We start from the raw sequence: 19,739 nt of genomic DNA on the forward strand, positions 1-19,739 counted from the left end.
TTTGTCCAATAATAGGAGACATACACTTCTACCTCCTTGTTTTCTCCTCTCTTGCTTTTTTCTTCGCAGTTACCTCCTCCTCCATCACAAGCCACTTTGCTTTGATTCAGCTCTGTATCTGTATTTTAAATGACTCAATTACATGGGATCCCGCAGTGAAAATTACGGATGTTTTCCACTATTTCTCTCTACTGGGACACCATGACCCCTCCCTGGCTCCAATAATCCCCCCCCCCCCCCTCTCTTTCCTCCATCCCTCTCCCCTGGCCTCTCTCTCTCCACCTGTCCTATTCTCCTCCTCTCCCACAGTCGCCCATTTTTCTTGAAAAATGTTCACTCTGCAGTGTGTATCTGCGACTGAGAGGAAATAATAGCTAAATGGTCTTGTTTGTGAGCTCTTTGCACTGCGAGCTGACAAAGAGTGTTTTTGCAGGTAATTCTTCTGCTGTCACCGCTGAACAAGCCATCGAAAGAGTTCTTAAAAATGACATGAGGCGCCGTTCAAATCCAAACACCAGGTATGACAGAAATAAAAGCATATCAGCAGGCAGAGTTTGGGAGATGGACAGAGCCTTTTTTATTCATCCAAAGCAACCAGTGTTGTGATTCCTTTCAGCACTTTAAAACCACAGCTTAGGGGGTTTCGAGAGAGGAATGGACTATCTTTGATGTACTCTGCTGGTTTTAAATCTGTTTGCAAGATCAAATCCTCACCTACTGCTGTGTGTGTGTGTGTGTGTCACCCATCCTCACTCAGGTGCAAAGTGGCAAGTAACGCTCAACCCAAGAGTATAGATGGATCCTCTTTAAGGTGGCGTGACACTGAAAGTCACATGAAGCAGAACAACATGGCTTCATCACCTCACACACACCAAGGAGGCCACAGATCTTGGACTCCAACAATAGTAACACTAGACGCACTTCATTTATTGCCATCTAGTGGCTATTAGAATCTACACTGAAGGCACTGTGGCACAAAATGACTGCTGAAATATATTTCCCAGAAATGACTTGAGCTATGATTTCAGAGCATACTTGCTAGGCCCTGTGATGCAGGCCAAGTAAACACCCAACCCAAAAGGCCTCCATACCCTCTGGTGCAGTTCACACATCACTGAAAAAACATATATCGCATTACTATCCATCATAACACACACCATAACAACCAAATAACCAGCGCCATTAAACATTTAGACCATGGGAGGGATCCGCTGAGGGCGAGGCAGACTGAGCTACCAGGAGAGCCACCTTGAGCCTGATGGGCCCCTCATCCATTCAGCACCTAGCAGAGCAACAGATCGAAGGACATAATGAGTGTGTGCCAGCAAACAAACCCCACCAGTAGGCTCCTGGGAGAGCAGACAGGGGGGAGAGGGATGGCCGGGGCAAGAGCCAAGTCCCTGGCAAGGGAAGGAGATAAATCTATTGATTTGAGATAAACATGCTGCATTACTACCGCCCCCGGGGATCTGGGAAGTGGAGGAGGGTGTAACGGTGGAGGTGGTTTTGTGATACAGCTGGTTATGGGAGAGACTGCGGAAGAAAATAAGAATTTATAAGATGCATAAAAGACATAAGAAACAGGACTTTCAGTAGGTCAAAAGGGCCTGTAATAAAGTTGCAAAACACATACCACAGATTGTAATCTAACTGTGATTAATGCGTGTACATGTGGGCTCCCAGCATTGTATACTGAAGGAAAGAGCAACTTATATATCAGGCTCAACAGGTCAGAACAGCTGGCCGAGAGTCAAGGATCTCTCCACAGACCAGCAGCAGACTGACATCCTTGTTTACTCAGGCACGTGGATCTGGCCTCACAAGAATGAACAGCCATATATAGCTCACAGAAACACTGCTGACTAAGCCAAATGGCCGAAAGCAGGTTCAGTACATGTGGGTCTGGACTGTGCGGTGAGTCTTTTGGTATAAAAGGATATCGATACCTTGTGGGAGAATGTATGGAGGATATGCAAGTACAAGAAATGGAGAAACAGGTGAACTTCAGTGCTGCGTTGTTGAACTGATGGGCTGTTTGGTGAGGGGATGTAGAAAATAAATACAGAGAAAAGTGCAGCTTCACATACATTTCCTATAAGAGAACAGACCTAGAGTTCCCAAATGTACAAGAAATAATGATTACAGTATCAGGATTGATTCAAGATTTTACAATAAATGTTTACAGTATGACAAATTTAATGACACATATTTACCATTTCACTAATGACCAAGACAAACACCAGAAAGGACCAAAGTTTATACTTGTGTGATTTACAAAAGGTTCTTTTTAAAGATTGACAACTTCAAAACTTTCAACCCAATATAGTAATATTCTACCCAAGTATTAGACCAATGGTAATAGCGTAACTTAATCTGGCATCGTAAAAGGTTATCGATTATCGTTAACCCCACAGAGACTAGAGACTTCAGTCTAGTCAATGTTAGTGGTAGTTGAACTACATATTGCTGTAACAGGAGACAGGGAAGTCTTCACACTCATTAACCCTTTTAGATGGGCAACATTGAGCAGCAGGCAAAATATTTCTATTTTTCCATCAATATTTCATCACTGGCTCAGGCCAAACAAAGCCAGGGGCTTTGACCGTAATGGCCCCCCATCTGTCTATAGATCTTAAGGACATCACCGTATGGGTGTCCTTTGACACTAGAAAATAGGCTTCGACATCAAGGAGCAAATCACACACACACACAGGATCCATGGATGTTAGCTAGCCTGGAAGGCAAAGTGTATCCCACTTGATTCTGATGGCTCCTCACAGATGGTCGCGTGATGCTCTAGCAGTATATCAAGTTTCAATAGAGTATGAATGGTCATTTTTATCTATTACAACATGAATCGGTTGCGTTTATGCACTATGTGGAAAATTGACAATCTTTTCCACAGTATTTCTCAACTAATGAAAACAACCAACAAATTCTGTAAATTTCTACTTCCCTTTTGGCTGATATAGTTTTGGTTTTCAGTGGTTGTTGTTTGCTCAGCATGAATTTCACAGTCAAATCCAGTCACACCAGGACAACTTTGGTGCATCAGATACACAGACTTGAGACTTGAGACTGTCTTCTAAGCATCTAAGCGTTCTTCCTCTGATTATTATTCTGACTGTTTATCCAATGGCTGTACTCTACACAGTATTACCAGTAAATATAAAAAAGTATAAATATAAATAATAAATATAACTAGTACACTAAAGCTATCAGCGTGGTGTCTTGGCCTGTTGTAAATCTCTCATTGTCTCTCAGCAGTGAGAGTGACCTCATCTTCTTTTCCAGGCCCATTAGCTTTCTGCACAAACCTCAGGGGACGATTCCATTAACCCTTCACTGGCTAAGTAAAGCAGCATTAACTGTAATCGCAAGGAAAGAAAAAAAAAAAAAAAGCAATATTTATATTTTGCTGCATTGACAGTTTATTCAGATATTTGCTAAGTGCTCTTCATACAGGCATACCGACCTGTGCTGGTGCTAATGGCAAAAACAGGAGAGTGAGTAAAAACTAAATCTTTAATTCCCAAGACGGAAATATGAGGAAGACGTGGACAGAGAGCATCCTGTGATCTGAGGTGTTGATGTGTGTAATGCAGAAAATTTGTGAAGGATCTGCAGTGTATGTTGGATTCGGAAACCTCTGGAGGGTCAAACCTCGCTGTTCATGCTCCGCCACCCGCTGCAGCCCGCTGTGTACCTGGGAAACCATGGAGGCAGGTGAAGGCCAGGCCCGGCTCCCAGGGTGAGGACCAGACACAGGGGGGACTGACGTTACAATAGGGCCTCCATACGGCTCCCTGGGCTTGGGTTACACACAAACCATAATGAAGGGGAACCACTTCGGCTTCTAATTGGTGGTAATTGACCCCCCCCCGCAGTCATTGTTCCTGTCTCATTGTGTGGCCGCCCGTTTAAGAGAGGAGAGGTCAGCGAACACGGGACAGACAGGTAGACGAGGAGCAGGGATTGAATGACTGTGAAATATTCTGATGGGTCAGAGACAGGAGCCGCTCTGATGCGCTTTGTTCCGTTATTTCCTTCTTTCCCAAATGAATATTGCCAAGTGAAACTCCAATTTTGGTGATTTTAACTTATATTGAAGGATTACAAGGTCCTGCATGCGTTGAGAAAGTACCACAACCCTTGCAAAACTCATTGAATAAACATAAAAATGCATTGTCATCAAGCTAAAAATAAAGCTGTTTTTCTTAGTTCCTTAAAAGTTGGCATTTTGAAGATGAGGTTCTCCCCCCAATGACAGCAATATGCAACTTCCACCTAGAGAAATATATATTGAAAACGCCTAAAACAAATGTTGTTGTTATTCTCTTGTTGAATTGAGAGAAAGAGACAGATATAGAGTGGTTGAGTAAAGGAGAGGAGAATATGAATAGCCTGAAACGTCTTAAACAAAGATCCACACCTTCAGATCCAGTGCTTTCACTATTTCCCGTAAACCCCGGGCCCCACATCATCAGTTTGGAGGCACGGCTGCCCTCTTGTCGCCAGCGGCCCTCGGCTCTCTGTCTCAAGAGGTCACAGCAACCCTGAACAATAGCCTCCTTTGTGCGTGTGCTGTAAGAGAGTGACAAGGACTTGAAGGTTATTCGACTGGGGCTCCCGAGGAGGCGCGGTCACACAGGAGCGTCCATTAGGGCTCCATCCTGTGACGCCACTGACTTTCATGTTGCACTATTGTTACACTGCTCTCCCCGGAGAGGCAGACACAGAGTGGGTAATGAGGGGTAATTGGTGCGGGGTCAAGGATGATTAATTCCCTTGGTCAGGTGTCAGCCAGTTTTCATACCTGGCTGACTGGGTAGACAGGTAGGGGGGAGGGGGATGAGTGGCTGGAATATGAGATGCGGTAGGCGAGTGGGGTGGAGGATGTGTATCCAGGCGCTCACACACAAACACACACACGGGATCTTTGACTGAAGAGGTCTACATTTAAGGCAAAATGAGCTCACTTTTAAATCACAACGGAGCTCACATACAGAATCCGTCCTTCTCTCTCTCTCTAAAACACACCCACACTCACCCACACCGCACAATACACCTATCACATCAGTCAACATTTCCCAGGATCATATCTGTCCAGAAACCAAGAAAGTTGAAAGGTCACCACAATCCTCCCCCTCCAACCACTGAAGCCAGATTGAGATTGATAGCTGTCCCCATCCCTCCTACCTCCCCTTCAGCTTGACTGACTAATCTGAATACCTCTCCATCCATCCCTTCATTCTAACCGGGCAATTTTGGATGCTGATTATCTTGCAACCTGTATGTGAACGCCAGTAAATGCAGGGGCTGGCTGGTAATTGACCAGGCAAAGACTGAGACGCCTGCCGTGTAATTGAGCGGGGGCTGAGGGGCTCTCGCAGGACTGAAAGGGTCTGAGGAGCCCTCATTGCCCATTAGACCTGGCAGGGGGTCTCCTCTGCCTGCGCGACTCCACCATGAGGCCCGGACCTCGCCCAGCGCCTCAAAGCGGGACTGACACCTTTCAGTGGTGGAGGGATATGCACAGCAAGAGCCGGGGTGAGCTGGTGAGTCCTGCAGATTGTCAAGGGTGACAGTGATACAGTTTGGAGCATATTAAAATATACAGGGGGGGGGGGGGGGGGACATACAACATATGCATATCAAGTACCTAATAAGGAGCAGGGTCCCCCTCCTTTCAATTGAAATGCTGTCGTACAAGTCCTGAACTCTGTAGTGGGATTTGGAGGAGGAGGAAAGCCTCTGTTTCTTTGAGGGCTGAAACTGGTGGAAATCACATCTAACTTCGCATGGAGGTTCATTGATGTTTAGATCTGGTCATTGACAAGGTTTGTTTTCCTCCTGGTGTTCATGAAACCATTCTTGAATTTCTTGGGGGCATTGTCATCTCAGATTGTGACTGTCATGAGGGAGCAGTGTTTGCACCACAGGCTGCACCTGGTCCTGTAAAACGGACTCATCTTCCTTTGGCGTTATTCGACCATGCAGAGCAATCATCAGACCTACTGACTCTCACAAGATGGCTGCCCATACCATTACAGATCCACTACCATGTTTAACAGTTGGCAACAGTCATTGGTCAAAGGAATCCTTTGGCTTTCTCCAAATGTAAACCTGGATGAAAGATGACTCATCGGACCATTTTACCTTTTTCCATTGCTCAGGGGTTCAGGTTTTGTGCTCCTTACACCAGGTGATGCATCTTTGCTCATTAGCCTTTGGCAGCCCTGCAATAAATACCAGCTTTGTGGAGCTTAAGAACAGTTATTGTTGAGACGGTGTCACAGAGGTGTCGGTTCAATTCTGTGGTAGTTTTTAAGACTGTAGTTTTGTTGTGTTCAGTAACTATCCTGTTAAATGTGCATCTAGCCCTGTTGTTGAGCTTTGATTTGCAACCACTGTTCCTCTTGTCAGTGCAGTTTGTCTGCAGTTTGGGCACAGACTATTTTGCCCCTTTGGAACTCTGTTGGTTGCCTTTGAAAAATCATCTAAAAGTGGTTGTGATTGTCAGACCTCTTTTAAAGCCGACACATTTTCTTAATTGGCATTCAACATAATATGACTTGTCTGTGTAGCTGCCTTTGAAATTGTGATTTAGTTAGTTTAGTTACGTCCAATTTAAAATTTTAAAAATTAAAAATTCCAATTTTTATAAAACAGGGATTTTCTTTTTCTTTATATTAGTTAATGTACTAGTAAAAGCATTTAAGCCTGAGGTGCTATATTTCGTTATATTAACTGATTTTTTTTTATCCATGGCCCATAGGTAAAACTCTTTTTTTAAAACGAGTAATAATGAATCACAGCACATTTAGTCTTTGTCTCAAAATGCCTCTCCCTCTCCCCTCGATCCTCCTTTCTCCAAGCCTCGAGGCCCCACGTCGAGCAGGGAAATATACATATGTGGCCAATTGGCTTTCCTTCCACCTGACTTGTGCCATTTGAGCTCAGAAATAGCCTCATCACTTCTGCTCCACTGGCTATCAGCGAGCCACCAGGTTGACTTTAGCCTGTGCCAAACTCCTGCAATGCTCCCGGCTTCATCTACATATTATAAATATGATACAGTGTCCTCCATGGCCCCAGATCTTCACGGGGCAGCGCTCATGATGTTCGAAGAGTTAAACAGCCAGGCATTAATAAATAGACAGGCTCTGTGCCAAAGGCGTCAACTATTAATCACCATCAGACTCACAGATTCACAGATTGATGCGTGTTACCATGGTTTCTGCATGTAAACTGGTGATAAAGACTCATGTCCTTTCCCTATAATTAATTCTGTCAACAAATACAGTAAAAGAAAAGAGCTGAGAACGCAAAATAAAATTCAGTGTTTTTTTATTATTGTAACCAAGAGCTCCTAGTTAAAATTTTTACCCATTATTGTATTAAGTATTGACCTAATAATGCACATAGAGAAGCAGAAAAATAGAGGATATAACAGACTTAGGGATACATACTCCTACGATAATGCCCATCCAAAACATATTTAAAGATCATCAGTACACCAAGTGCATTTTTGGTGAACTGTCATCATGTTTGTCTTGTCAGGTTTCACATATTTTGTCCTTCTCATCTCTTGGCAGGAGGTGAAATGTAAGGTTTTACAACTGGGGTGTGGTAGCATGTTAGGTACCTGGATGGTGCATGTCTATCTATGAAACTAACAGAAGACAATAAGGCAAGAGGTAGACAATATGGAGGCTTGCTGGTCTAAACCTACTGCTGCTTAAGACGGGAAGTGGAGAAAGAGAGCAAGGAGAGGATGAGGAGTTCACAGTTCTTCACTTCATTTCACTTCACTTTACTTCTTGGTGCTGGATAATCCCTGCAGGCGGTGGTGCTCCCTTAGCCTGTGGAAGAGAAACGTGAGGGGAAAAGAATAAGAAGGGTAGGTATCAAACATATGTATTAGGACAAAGCCATTTTTTAAATAGACAATCCATCGCTAATTTCATTCACACTTTTGTTTTGTTTGAGCTTGTCCTTTTGATATGTAAGAATCATTGTTTACTGTACAAATGTGACTTATCTTATTAATATTTCTGCTTGTCTTTCATGCTGTGGCCCATGACAAAATGGTCCTAATTTTTTATTTTATTGTATCCTGGTTTTAAACTTTGTGCATATGTTTTGGATGTATAAGGTGTTTTAGTGGGACCACAGGAAGAACAGCTGACACCTTTGTGTACAGCTAATGGGGATTCATAAGACTTCATAAGAGTTTTAGGCACTATTGTAAAGGTCAAGCACACAGTAAAGGTCTAAGCTCTACTGACCTGACAGCGTTGATCTTGATGAATCCAGATGCATCACATGGATCATAGTCTCCTTGTACATCCATGCTGGAGCGAGAAAAGGAGACAACAAAGAGGTAGGAGGATCAACAGAAAGTCCATCGCTCAAGTTTATGCTTAGATGAAAACAAAAAGGAACAAAAGCAAAACTTGAGGAAAAAAAAGTTACAGGGTTTCCTGGTAATAAAATGATTGAGACGTTTGGTATCAGTGCAGTAAATACAAGAGACATGGAGCCTCATCAACTACAGGGATAATTGGATCGTTTATAATCTGCTCTTTGGAAATAATGTTTCAATCAATTTCTCTCTGAATGCTCTTCTTAGCATTGTTTGTCCCTGAATAAGAGAGAATCAATAGCAGAGAATCAAAATGCACCCGCGCACACAGACACACAACAACACATAACCCATTTTAAAACAACCCAATCGTATCAACTCCAAGCTAAGCGGAGGAAGAAGGATGACTTTGTAACCTGGTGTTTCTGTCTTTCATTTTATCCCCTTCTTCTAGGAAGTAGTAAATCTATAACTTGTGCTGGTGCGCGTTCTCTATTGTCTAGGCTGCTTGTGGCACAGTCATCTCCTCTCCCCAATGTGTGTGAGTGTCTCTGTAATTACAGCAGTTTCTACCTGCAGTGCTTCGTACACTCCCTCCTCCCTTTCTACACCCCCAGCACCAAATGCAAGGTCTGCACTCATCCTTCAAAAGCACTTAGCAACAGAGGAAATTGCCAACAAATGATAGAATAAACACTATGAAAAGAAAGACCGACAACTAAATCATCAACTCTCAATACAAGGCTCCCTACCTACCACCTAAACGCCATTATGAGTGAGTGGCTTCAAAGAATATGTCACCGTGTGCGTCTGTGAGTGTGTGTGTGTGTGTGTGCAAGCATGTGATATTTTGTGTGTGCATGTGTAGGAGTTTATTTGTGCAGTCCTCTAAGAAACCCTGCAGTCTAATTGAGAGCAGAACCAGCGGACAGCTAGTAGGGTGACATTTCTGTCTCAGATGGGTGCAGTGACTGGCTGTAGCACCACTGTGTTAATGACACCGTTTACTGGAGCCCAGGGAGAGCCAACAGGGGGTCACTCCTACATTGGTGTGTGTGTGTGTGTGACTGTGGCAGGTCTTCAGGTAGAAGTAAATGAGTGCGAGTATGAATGTGTATATTCTTTAAGACCACTGCTTCCAGGTCGTCAGGTACATGTGTACGTCTACGCATATAATGCCATCATGTTTGAGTGACAAATCTTTCCAGAAATGGCATTAGCTTTCTAGAATGTAAAGAACAATTTAAAAATATCATTATAAAGTCCAAATAATATAATTTGGATGGAGAGCTTGTGAAATTGTGATGGTCAAAACGTCTAATTTGTGATTACTACAGCAGAATAAAATGGAGCTAATACTACGATTCATTTTTCTGCCCCACCATACGTATTGCCACATTTTTGCATCGCGATATATTGAATTTCGATATATTGTCCATGTGTGAATGCAATTGCGACAGATTTGTGATAGTGGTTTGTTTGGGGGTTGATGCCGGGCTCCTTTATGGGGGAACACTGGGCCCCATCTGTCTGCGGGCCTGAGGACTTTGTGGTGTAGCAACACAATACTTCTGCCACCCTGGTGTGGCGTCCCACCTCGGAAATTTGTCTCAACAAGGTAACGGGGAAGGTGTGCGGATGAATGAGAACACGACTCTTCCTTGATCAGTGAGAGAAGTGACCTATGTATGAATGAGAGTTTCTTAGCACCTGAATGAGTGAATGTGTCTGAGTGATTGAGTCAGTGATTGAGCTGGTGAGTGACTGAGCAATTAGTTATCAAATGTTTTACTGAAAATAGAACATGACCAAAAAAAAGGCAAAACAAGCAAATACAATAAATATGGGCAAATGCATTGTAAGACTAAATGTATTGTAAGAGTACAGTATATTCACACAGACATCTAAGTACTGTGTACAGAATATACAGTCAGCCTATTGATTTATTTTCTGCCTTTATTGCTTGTCAAACCAGACTAAAGAACTGAATGGCTAACTGTGTTTCCTCATCTCCCTCTTTCTGACCTGCTTAACTAGCATGACACCGTGTCGCTTTCCTCTTAAAAGCCCAGTGAAATCACCTCTCTCCTCTGGCTGAAAATGCCATTAGCTCTCTGACTCTAGGGTACAACCGGAGTGTGTGTGTGTGTGTGACTGAAGGGGAGATGGAAGGGGAGATGGGGAGGCATATGGAGGGGCTTTACTTTGGTCAGTGCTGAGCTTGCCCAGAGGGCATGAGGGGTCAGCCTCCTGAACAAACCCACTGTTCCACAGCTAAGAGGCCATGATGGGGGGGGGGGGGGGGGGGGCTGCCCTCCAGGAACCGAGCTTGACACTTCTCTGATGTCTTTGTGAGGCAGGATCGGTTTAGTATGTTGGTGTAGAGGTCACAAGAGGATGGGGCCGGCTGACCTGCTGCTAACAACAGAGCAACTGGCGAACATGTGGGATAGCTGTACTGCGCCCAGGGCAGTCAAACGTTCATACAGCTGTCGAGTAAAAACAAGCACAACCTCTGTCACACCAAAACATGCCGGTTTCTCACTCTCAAGTACACTCACGCTTTTGTGTACACACATTAACGCACGCACACACACACACACATACACACATTTATTTATTTCCCTCCACCTTCTTCTGCTTACCTGACCAGCTCCTCGTTGTAAAGGGACTTTGGAGACTCTCGTCCCAGGATGTAGACCTGGCCCTTGAAGACCGACAGCTGCACCTTGCCCTCCACATTCTCCTGGGACTTGGCTATGCAGTGCCGCACAAAATCACACTCCGGACTGTACCAGAAACCTGGGGCGAGCGAGGAAGTGGGGAAGATATTAACTTGACACAAAGAGTAGGTTTTTAGGTTTTACTTTTTGTGCACAAAACAAATGTAAACACAAATACAACCTGAAATTAAAAATTGATGAGACAAAAACCCTAAAATGGCCTAACCAAACATCTCACCTACATGACTACTGAAAAAGTAGTACTGATTTTTAATTTTTAATATATATTCTGAATGTGAAGCCTTTGTAACTTTGTTGTTTTTTTTAAAGTGCTATACAAATAGCTTATTATAAAATGTGTTCATTGTACAATGGCAAACCATATAGGATCGGACAAGTGGAGCAAATACACGCTCCTCCTCTCCTAAATCCTCCATTAGCGGCGGGTCTCAAAGTGACACATGTGACGCCCACAGCTCCCCCTTCCATAACCCAAAATTCTCTCATCCCCCTGGTCTCATTTCTGCTCCAGGTGAAGCTCATACACCCCTTTCTCTTCTCCCATTTGGGCGACCTGGCCTGTCACGTCTTTTGAGACAGATGGGCTAGGGGATGTGTGTGTGTGTGTGTGTGTGTGTATGTTAGGGGGTCAGGCACGCCCCACTCAGCAGGGGTCCGCTCCTCATCAATGGCTGACCTCCACCTCATCGTCTGGCCATGTTCAAAGACGCAGTCCCTTCCCTTCTTTCATCGCCTCCGAATTGGCATAAGGCTGTCTGTATATTTCAGAGGGGGATAAATGATCCTGTATGTATGGGTGTGTTTGGTTCAGAAGGGTGGACATACAGATGCAGCTGTTTAGTTAATTTCCACGTTTAAAATGTGCACTGCGACTGCACTACCCTCCAGTTACTCCAACGGAAATTCTGTGGCACTAATGCGAGACCAGTGCAGGATAGATGGGCTTCTAACATAACAAGCCACACTGCTAGCTGTCTGTATTACACAGGTTTTGGCAGCGTTGGCTGTGTATCTGAAGAGCTTTTAATGATTTAAATCCACGATGAGTTTAATCTCTACCCCCCTCCTGAAGCCAGCGCCCCTGAGTGTGTGTGTGTCTTTGCTTTCGGTAGGCCCTCTTCTGTCTGCCTGTCTCTCTCTCACCAACTCTTTCTTTCTCTGGAGGGTATAATTGAAGTGGCCTAGTAATCAGTCTCTAATGGCACTGATCCTATTATGTGGATGAAGGTGCAGGGGACTGGAGACAGAGCAGCAGGGAGGATTAGGACACCTGAGCCAGGGGAGGCTCACACACACACACACACACACACACACACACACACACACACACACACACACACACACACACACACACACACACACACAACGCACAAAGACCTACGCATATAGCATGGTGACTCCTCACTTATTTATACATACTGCATGGGGATGATGATTTTTGTGTCTGACTAAGACCTTGAGCACAATCACTCCCATCACAATTTATATGAGATTCTTATTCAATGGAAATGTACTATTCCAGCAAGTAATATAAGTCAGCAAAATAATAAGCAATGACCTGAAAAAAACAGAGAAACGATCTACTCTCAAATAGATATGAGCGGTGGAGAAAATAATTTCTCCATACACTGACACTGACTGACACTGGCAAATTTGTATCTGTTCATCATGTCTTGCATCTATTTTATCTGCTCTGTTACACATGAGATGTAAATGACATGTAAATTAGATATTGTATCTCAAGACACTTCCTGGTTAAACAGGTTTAAAAAAAAACAAAAAAAACATGAATTTTTAAAACTAGCATGATACAATGACACAAGTGGGCCAGATGATGAGAGGGTCTGATGCGACCATTTGGTTTGAATTGCTAATTGGATCAATCTGAAGGAAAGTTTTAGGTTTAGTTTATTTGCACATACAAATGATAAACACTGAAAAAGGGAGAGAAACACAAACTGTGCAGGTGTATAAGAAATTTCAATTTCAATGCCACTCAAAGTTACTGAAGGAAAACTGTATTTTTTCAAATGCATTTGAATAAGCGGAGTAACTAATTTATATTTCATCCACATGTTTATTTGAGTGCCTTACCATTGTAGAGGAGTTCAGAGAACTTGATACCCAGACCCTGTTTGATCCTCCGTATCTCTTTGTCCATGGTGAAGGTCTCAATGTCGAGATGGGCCTGGAACAGGATGGTGCCTCCTGGAGTCTCGTAAATCCCTGACGAACAAACAAATGAATGAACACACACAAACGAAAACACACACAAAACAGTGTGCTTTAGGCAAACTTCATGCACATGACATGCACATGCCATATTCAAGTGAGACAAAGTTGTTAGATTTCATAAAACAGACTACATAGAAAACAGGGGTTAAAGCAAAAAAAAAAATACAACAAAATCTTGTAACTGAAATTTTTTGTCGGGTGAGTTAACCTACACTTTCATGTAAAACAGCTGTGACCATTAGGGTTTTACAGTATTCTGTTGCACCTTTCTTATTACGACATGGTACATAACAAAGCATTTTTGTTGTACCATTTTATCATTCCTCCCCTCCAAAAGTGATGGTGACTTCAATATAAGATCAAATTATCAGTGTTTTCCACAAGCACTAACACTAGCAGCTGGCCAAAGAGAAAAAGTAGCCAGCTTGGGGGGTCAAGGACATTTTTGATGAACAAGCTTTATTTTGGTGTCTATTAATGCAGTGACTTGACAATGGAAATTGATTAAATTAATCTTAGAACATATTTTGTAGAAAGTTAAATATGTAGACTGTCATTAGGTTTGATGGAGATGGAGATAGGTGCTCCACCTGCCTGAATAACCTGTAAATTAAACGGGATAGCCTTGGTATTTTGGATCGAAAGTGATTAATAAATCAGTCAGGCGATGCAGACGCCTTCACTAGCCTGTATGTTTTTGACCATCTCAATTACACAACACAATATTTATTTTCATTTTTGCACTGTCTCTATAGTTTTTATATTATGTACATTACCTCTATTTTTTTTTTATGTTAGTACCTCTTCTTTTATTATCTTCTTGTACTTTTTTTCTTCTTGTACGTTTTTTCCTTGGTACTGTTCTGCCAGTTGCTGCTGTGGCACCTGAATTTCCCCAAGGGGATTAATAAAGTGCCATCTTATCTTATCTTATCTTATCTTATCTTATCTCTCCACCTCCATTTTTCTAGCGGATCTGCATGATCTCATATAGTCTACAAACTCTCAGACAGAAAACCTGAATCCCTGTAGAATATTTGGCAAAAATACTGGGCCAGCATACATCATCAACAACAAAAACCTTTCAAACTAGCCTTCCATAAAACCCTAAAATTTACCACCACCAGTGGCACCATCATCATCAGTGGCAATCCTAGCCGAACATGCGAGCCGCATCCATCCAAACTAACCACAACCAGACAGCTCTATTAGCCATCAGCCATCCTCCACCTCAGACACCTCAAACAGCCTGACAGACAGGCCTTCACTGTGCTCACCCTCCCAAAACATGGATGAGCCTGTCCTGGGTAAATGACAGGGTAGGAGGCCCCTGCCAGCCTTGAGCCTGGACCAGGGCTCTGCCTACCCTGCAATTTACCCCCTCTGGACTTGGGGGAGGGGAGAGGGGAAAAAGATGAGGTAGATGGCATGAGAAATGAAGCTGTCATTCAACTGTCAGCTGGAACAAAGGGAGGAGGGGGGGGGAAACATGCTGGAAGACAGATTAAAGAACAGAAATAGGAGCTTTATCAATGGCATCCATTTTTGTGAGAGGTGACATTTTTTTTTTTTTTCCAAGATGTGGATGCAGTTTGCCCACCTTCGGTCAACAGACCATTCCTCACATCTAAAAATGTCACTGAAATGAGAGTCAACACTTTTGATTCATACCATGCTACCAAATTGAACATTGATTGCACTTTTGGTGGCCAAATTTCTCAAAGTGTGTGGTGTTCTCCCAACTCCAAAACTTTTTTTACCCCAGGGATTTAACAGACGAATGCTATTCAATCTCCTCCACTCTGGTAGGAACTGAGCTCAAATCAGTGAGACCCCAAATATTCCAGCAAGGGTCCTGATCTGAAAACGGAGAAGCACTTACTTAATGTGTGCTGGCTGCCCAAAACAGAGCTTAGCATTTCTGCTAATCGTCTAAAGCCTCAAAAGGTGGCAACCTGAGCTAGTGAGGCTTGTGGGTTTTAGATGATCCAGGGCCACAGAGGGCACGTAGGGACATTTCCGCTGGCTCTATCAGATGAATCAGTTAAAACTGCCCTCCAACCCAATTCGGCTTAAGTGCTCCAAAAGAGAGCTAGCTTAACAGAGACAAGTGAACAATAAAATGCTATCAGGGTAAGCTAAAACAGCGGTAGTTTAGTTAAGCTTAGAGAGGCAACACCCCCAGTGGTTTTGAGGTATTAAATCAGTTGCTGTGGGTCGGCTAGCTGTGCTAGAGGCCTGCAGCGGTTAAGCACAGGAATTAATTCTTCCTGAGCTGATCCCCCTCTGCCCCTATGGGCGTTTTGTTACTTCCAATGCATGCAGGTAAAGCGCAGGTAAATAAATACAAATAAACATCTGAAGAAGGATAAAGGATAGGATAGAGTATAAGACATTCAGTTTGTAATTTTTCGGTATGAATGATTGTCAACATACTTGGAAATTGATTTAAAGCAAAAAATATTGTCTTTTGAGTTTTGCCAAAAATTCAACCACCACTGCATTTCCAGTGGTGGTTCTGGAGTTTGCTGCGAGGGACTGAAGATGAGACTATTCTTCATAAAAGGACACAGCAATTTCCTATTGCCTTTGATAAGTACACCTTAGCCAACGCCATCAGTGGTGCTCAGGTCAGAGGTCTGACAGAGCTTTGACAGAGCTTTGACAGGTGGGAAATGTCAGTCAGGCACACAGGCTGCTGAATGTTTTGTAGCACATTGACAACATTCTTGAGAAACCATTTCCATTCCCCCCGCCTCCCTGACCCAACACAAATAAATATGACCCACCGACACAAATAAATATGACATGTCCCCATTCAGTCCCTCCCACCATCTATTGTGCTAACGCCACTGCCATTCCAAAGGAGACAAACACACACACTCGATGGTAGTTATTCAACCACTTGGACACCTTGTGCTCCTCCTCTTCCTATTGCTTCAGTGAAGAAAAAGCTTTGATCTTTTGTTCAGCCGAGGGGAGAGAAAAGTGGGCTTCCCATTTTCCAATTTCTACCTGCCAAGTCGCGCCACAGCCACAGTCTGTTGGCCAGTCAATTTGCCAGTCATAGCACTATAAGGAGGTGTCATGGGGGAGAAAGGAGTGTGTGTGTGTGTGTGTGTATGTGTGTGTCATACTCGGCCAGGACAGCTCACTGCCCTTGTATGTATGCTGGAGTGACACATGCAGAGAGGGGACAAAGGACCTACTGGATTTGCCTGTGGTTGCTACCAACAATAACAGGAGAAAACCATCCTGAGGAGTGCCTGGCGAGTGTGTGTGTGAGTGCATGTGCGTGTATGTGAATGACTTGTGTATTTGTGTATATTCAGTGAAGCATACGTGCCGTTATTTGCTCACACTGTGTGTTTTCTGTACATGTGTGCATGCATAAGTGAATGGAAGTAACTTTAGTGCCTAAGCTTCCAGGTGAACCACAGGAAAACATTTCCTTTGAGCAGGAGGCAGAAAAACACATAATGTTGTGTTTGTGCATGACCATGCTTTTGCCTTCCAGCCCACTTTTATGCAAGCGGAATAGCAAGTGGTACACTTAAAGCACTCATGTAAAATAACCGCAATTGCCTGAAAGCCCTGGGATGCTGAAAGGAAGGCCTTTGAATGGATGTAAAATTAAAATATTGGGACTTATTTCAGGGTAAGCACAAATATGTCTATCTCACTGCATTTAAACGTCCTTGTTTGGGGTTTGAGTAAGTAAGGCAGGCCCTGTCTGCATCGTTTAGAGCGAACGAGACTAACAAATATAATGTTTGTCATACCCAGGATTCTCAAGAAGTCAGTTCCTTACCTCTGGACTTCATGCCGATGAAACGGTTCTCCACAATGTCAATGCGGCCCACTCCGTGCTTTCCACTAGAAGAAGGAGAGAAGAGAGGCAGACACCCTTCAGTGTGCACACATTCATAGAAGGGTTTCACTTTTAATTAGTTTAGTCCGCATCAGAGGTCTCCGAGATGTTATCGTACACCAACACACTCCCCCGCATTTCCCCTCATAACCTTTTAGCAGCACTGGGATGACTAGCAGCATCACTGGTAAAGTCAGCATCAGTACTAGCTGTGGCATCTTCTTCAACTTTATGACTCTTCTCTTTTAGCCTTTCGTATCTCCTCTTCTCTTTTTTGCATTATTTTCGATAGCAACGCTGAAAAACTATGTTGATTTCCTCAAAGAAAGGGCATTTCTTTAACTAGATGACATTTTGAGTACTACTAATTTACAACTACTAATGTTAGAAATCAACTAGTTTATAGTGCATGTAGTTGAGTAATAATTAGTAATAACGTAACAGGGACCTTGTATACACTCACAGCTCAACCACAGTACCCAATAATGATGACGATTGCCCTACACAACTGCATAAAATTTAAGAAAATATCCTCAGGGGCTGCCCCACACAGAGTGGTAGGGGAAACTCTGATTCACACAGTATTCTTTGTTTTTTTGTTTTAGAAAGAAGAGTGTGCAGTCTACTCACCTTTAGTATGTTTCATTTATTTAGACAGTTGGAAAGCAGAGAGGGAGACGGAGCAGGGGAGACACAGGAGGTAAAGTTGTGGTGGGATTCGATCCCAGGCCAGCAGGGGCACAGATGTTTCCAGAGGTGGTGAACTTAACCACTCGACTGTCTCTGGGGACACTTACACACTTTCCTGATTCAGAGCAGTTTCCGTACAGCCCAATATCCAGGACATCTTTTACTGAGTGCAAAATGGTTTGTCCAATAAACGCAACAATACCAGCGTTAGCTAATCAACAGGCATCAGGACTAGCCAGACAAAACTTAGCTTACCCTATCTCATTGAGGTATGAGAAGATATCCAGTGGTGTGTCCTTGGATTTGCCTTCCTTCACATTGGCCACCTTGACAGGCACTCCTAAAGGGGAGGAGACATGGGACAAGACACAGTCAGTCGATCAGAGCGGGACGATTAGAAGGCAAACTAGACTAGAGCGCAATCGTCTGCCAAAGCTGAACAATTCTCAAACCTGCAAAGCTGCAGCCTCTGTTACGGTTCATGTTTGTTTATCGATTGTCGTCCGGGTTTGATTTTCTGACAAAATAGCATGAGCAATGTCGTTTAGCAGCGAATTTGGAAGTCCCAGATGTCAGACTTTCCCACCAGCACACGAACGCAGCATGAAAAATGATAATCGTCTAATGGCAGAAATCCCAGTTCCTTGGGTCAAGGGCTATCTGTCCACCAAATTTCAATTGTTTGTAACGTTTTGAGATATCATGCTAACAATCAGACAGACAGGAGGGAAAACATAACCTCCTTCCTTGGTGGAGGTAAACAGAAAGGACAATATCACCAGGTGCCAGCACTTACTCTTGGACCAAAACATAGATCCGTGGCACTTCATATTCTGACAAGCAACTCATGGAGTCCTCCTCAAAGTATGTGAACAATCTTTTTTCACATACTTTGCATGAATAACCGCAATATACAATTCATCATTGAGAGCTGCTTTTAAGTGAGAACACCAATAAAGTAATAAAGTAATAAACTAATAAAAGTAAAACAATGTACTTCACAGCCACTATACACGTTATGTGGGTAACGTTTCAGAGGAAAAGATAAGGTGAAATTAACACGGGGCCAGGTGTTTTGCATCCTAAATGTCCCAGGTGGAGCTGTAGCCTCCACAAAGGGTTTTTACAATGTGAAACGCCCAAACCAAAGTCCATTCTCCTGCTTCTGCAATGGCTTGGCAACAAAAACACAATTTTAGGAGAAATTAATGAACTGGGCCTTATGACCTTTACAAAATTAAAAAATGAAAACTTTTTCAGGCTTGAGTAAAAAAAAATATTGGTTCAATCAGCATTTTGGTGTGCAGTGACAGAGTAGGAAGGGTGGAATAGATATTTGCTCCAGCAGAGCTGCTCAGTGGCCTATCAAACTTTCACAGAGTGCACCCTGAGTTTTCAGCCTCCCTGCTCAGTTTTGGTTGTTGGTTCAGTGCATCTAAACTTCTTCCTTTCATATCCCACATGTATCGTGTCTTGTCTTGGCACAGTGGAGTCTACAAAGTAAACAGATGACAAACTTTTGGACAATACCAGGTTAGGTCTTCTCCAGCTGTCCTAACTTGTGCCTACTCCATGCTATTTTTTTTTTTAATGAATTAACTGGTTTCTTTTTACCTGCTCTCTCTTATCGCTGTCTGGGACTTCAGCAATAGGTTATTTTGACCATGAGTGTGTATCGTCCTTGAGAAAGTCTGACTTTAATGACAGGATGTCTACATGTTGCTAGGTGTGAGGAGACAGGACATATGGGGTTTTCACCTTGCCATTTGTTGGGGTTTAGGGGGGATGGCAGCATATTAACAGTTGTTCCAATAGTGAATCTAATCCTACA

General features: G+C 43.2%; 1 protein-coding gene across 1 annotated transcript in view; it reads right to left on the reverse strand.

Annotated features, from left to right (window-relative positions):
- Nucleotides 1–7,333: 7,333 nt before the first annotated feature.
- The window catches only part of ass1 (argininosuccinate synthase 1), a 30,239-nt gene continuing 17,833 nt past the window's right edge, over nucleotides 7,334–19,739 (reverse strand). Inside the window, exons 10-15 of the mRNA XM_071896051.2 lie at nucleotides 18,164–18,248; nucleotides 17,159–17,223; nucleotides 13,207–13,338; nucleotides 11,014–11,170; nucleotides 8,292–8,357; nucleotides 7,334–7,865 (exon numbers count right to left, since the gene is read on the reverse strand). Coding sequence (XP_071752152.2) covers nucleotides 7,817–7,865; nucleotides 8,292–8,357; nucleotides 11,014–11,170; nucleotides 13,207–13,338; nucleotides 17,159–17,223; nucleotides 18,164–18,248 — 554 coding nt within the window. The 3' untranslated portion in view covers nucleotides 7,334–7,816. The remainder of the gene's footprint in view (nucleotides 7,866–8,291; nucleotides 8,358–11,013; nucleotides 11,171–13,206; nucleotides 13,339–17,158; nucleotides 17,224–18,163; nucleotides 18,249–19,739) is intronic.

Source organism: Centroberyx gerrardi, chromosome 2 (genome assembly GCF_048128805.1).
Source record: "Centroberyx gerrardi isolate f3 chromosome 2, fCenGer3.hap1.cur.20231027, whole genome shotgun sequence".
Classification (NCBI taxonomy): Eukaryota; Metazoa; Chordata; class Actinopteri; order Beryciformes; family Berycidae; genus Centroberyx; species Centroberyx gerrardi.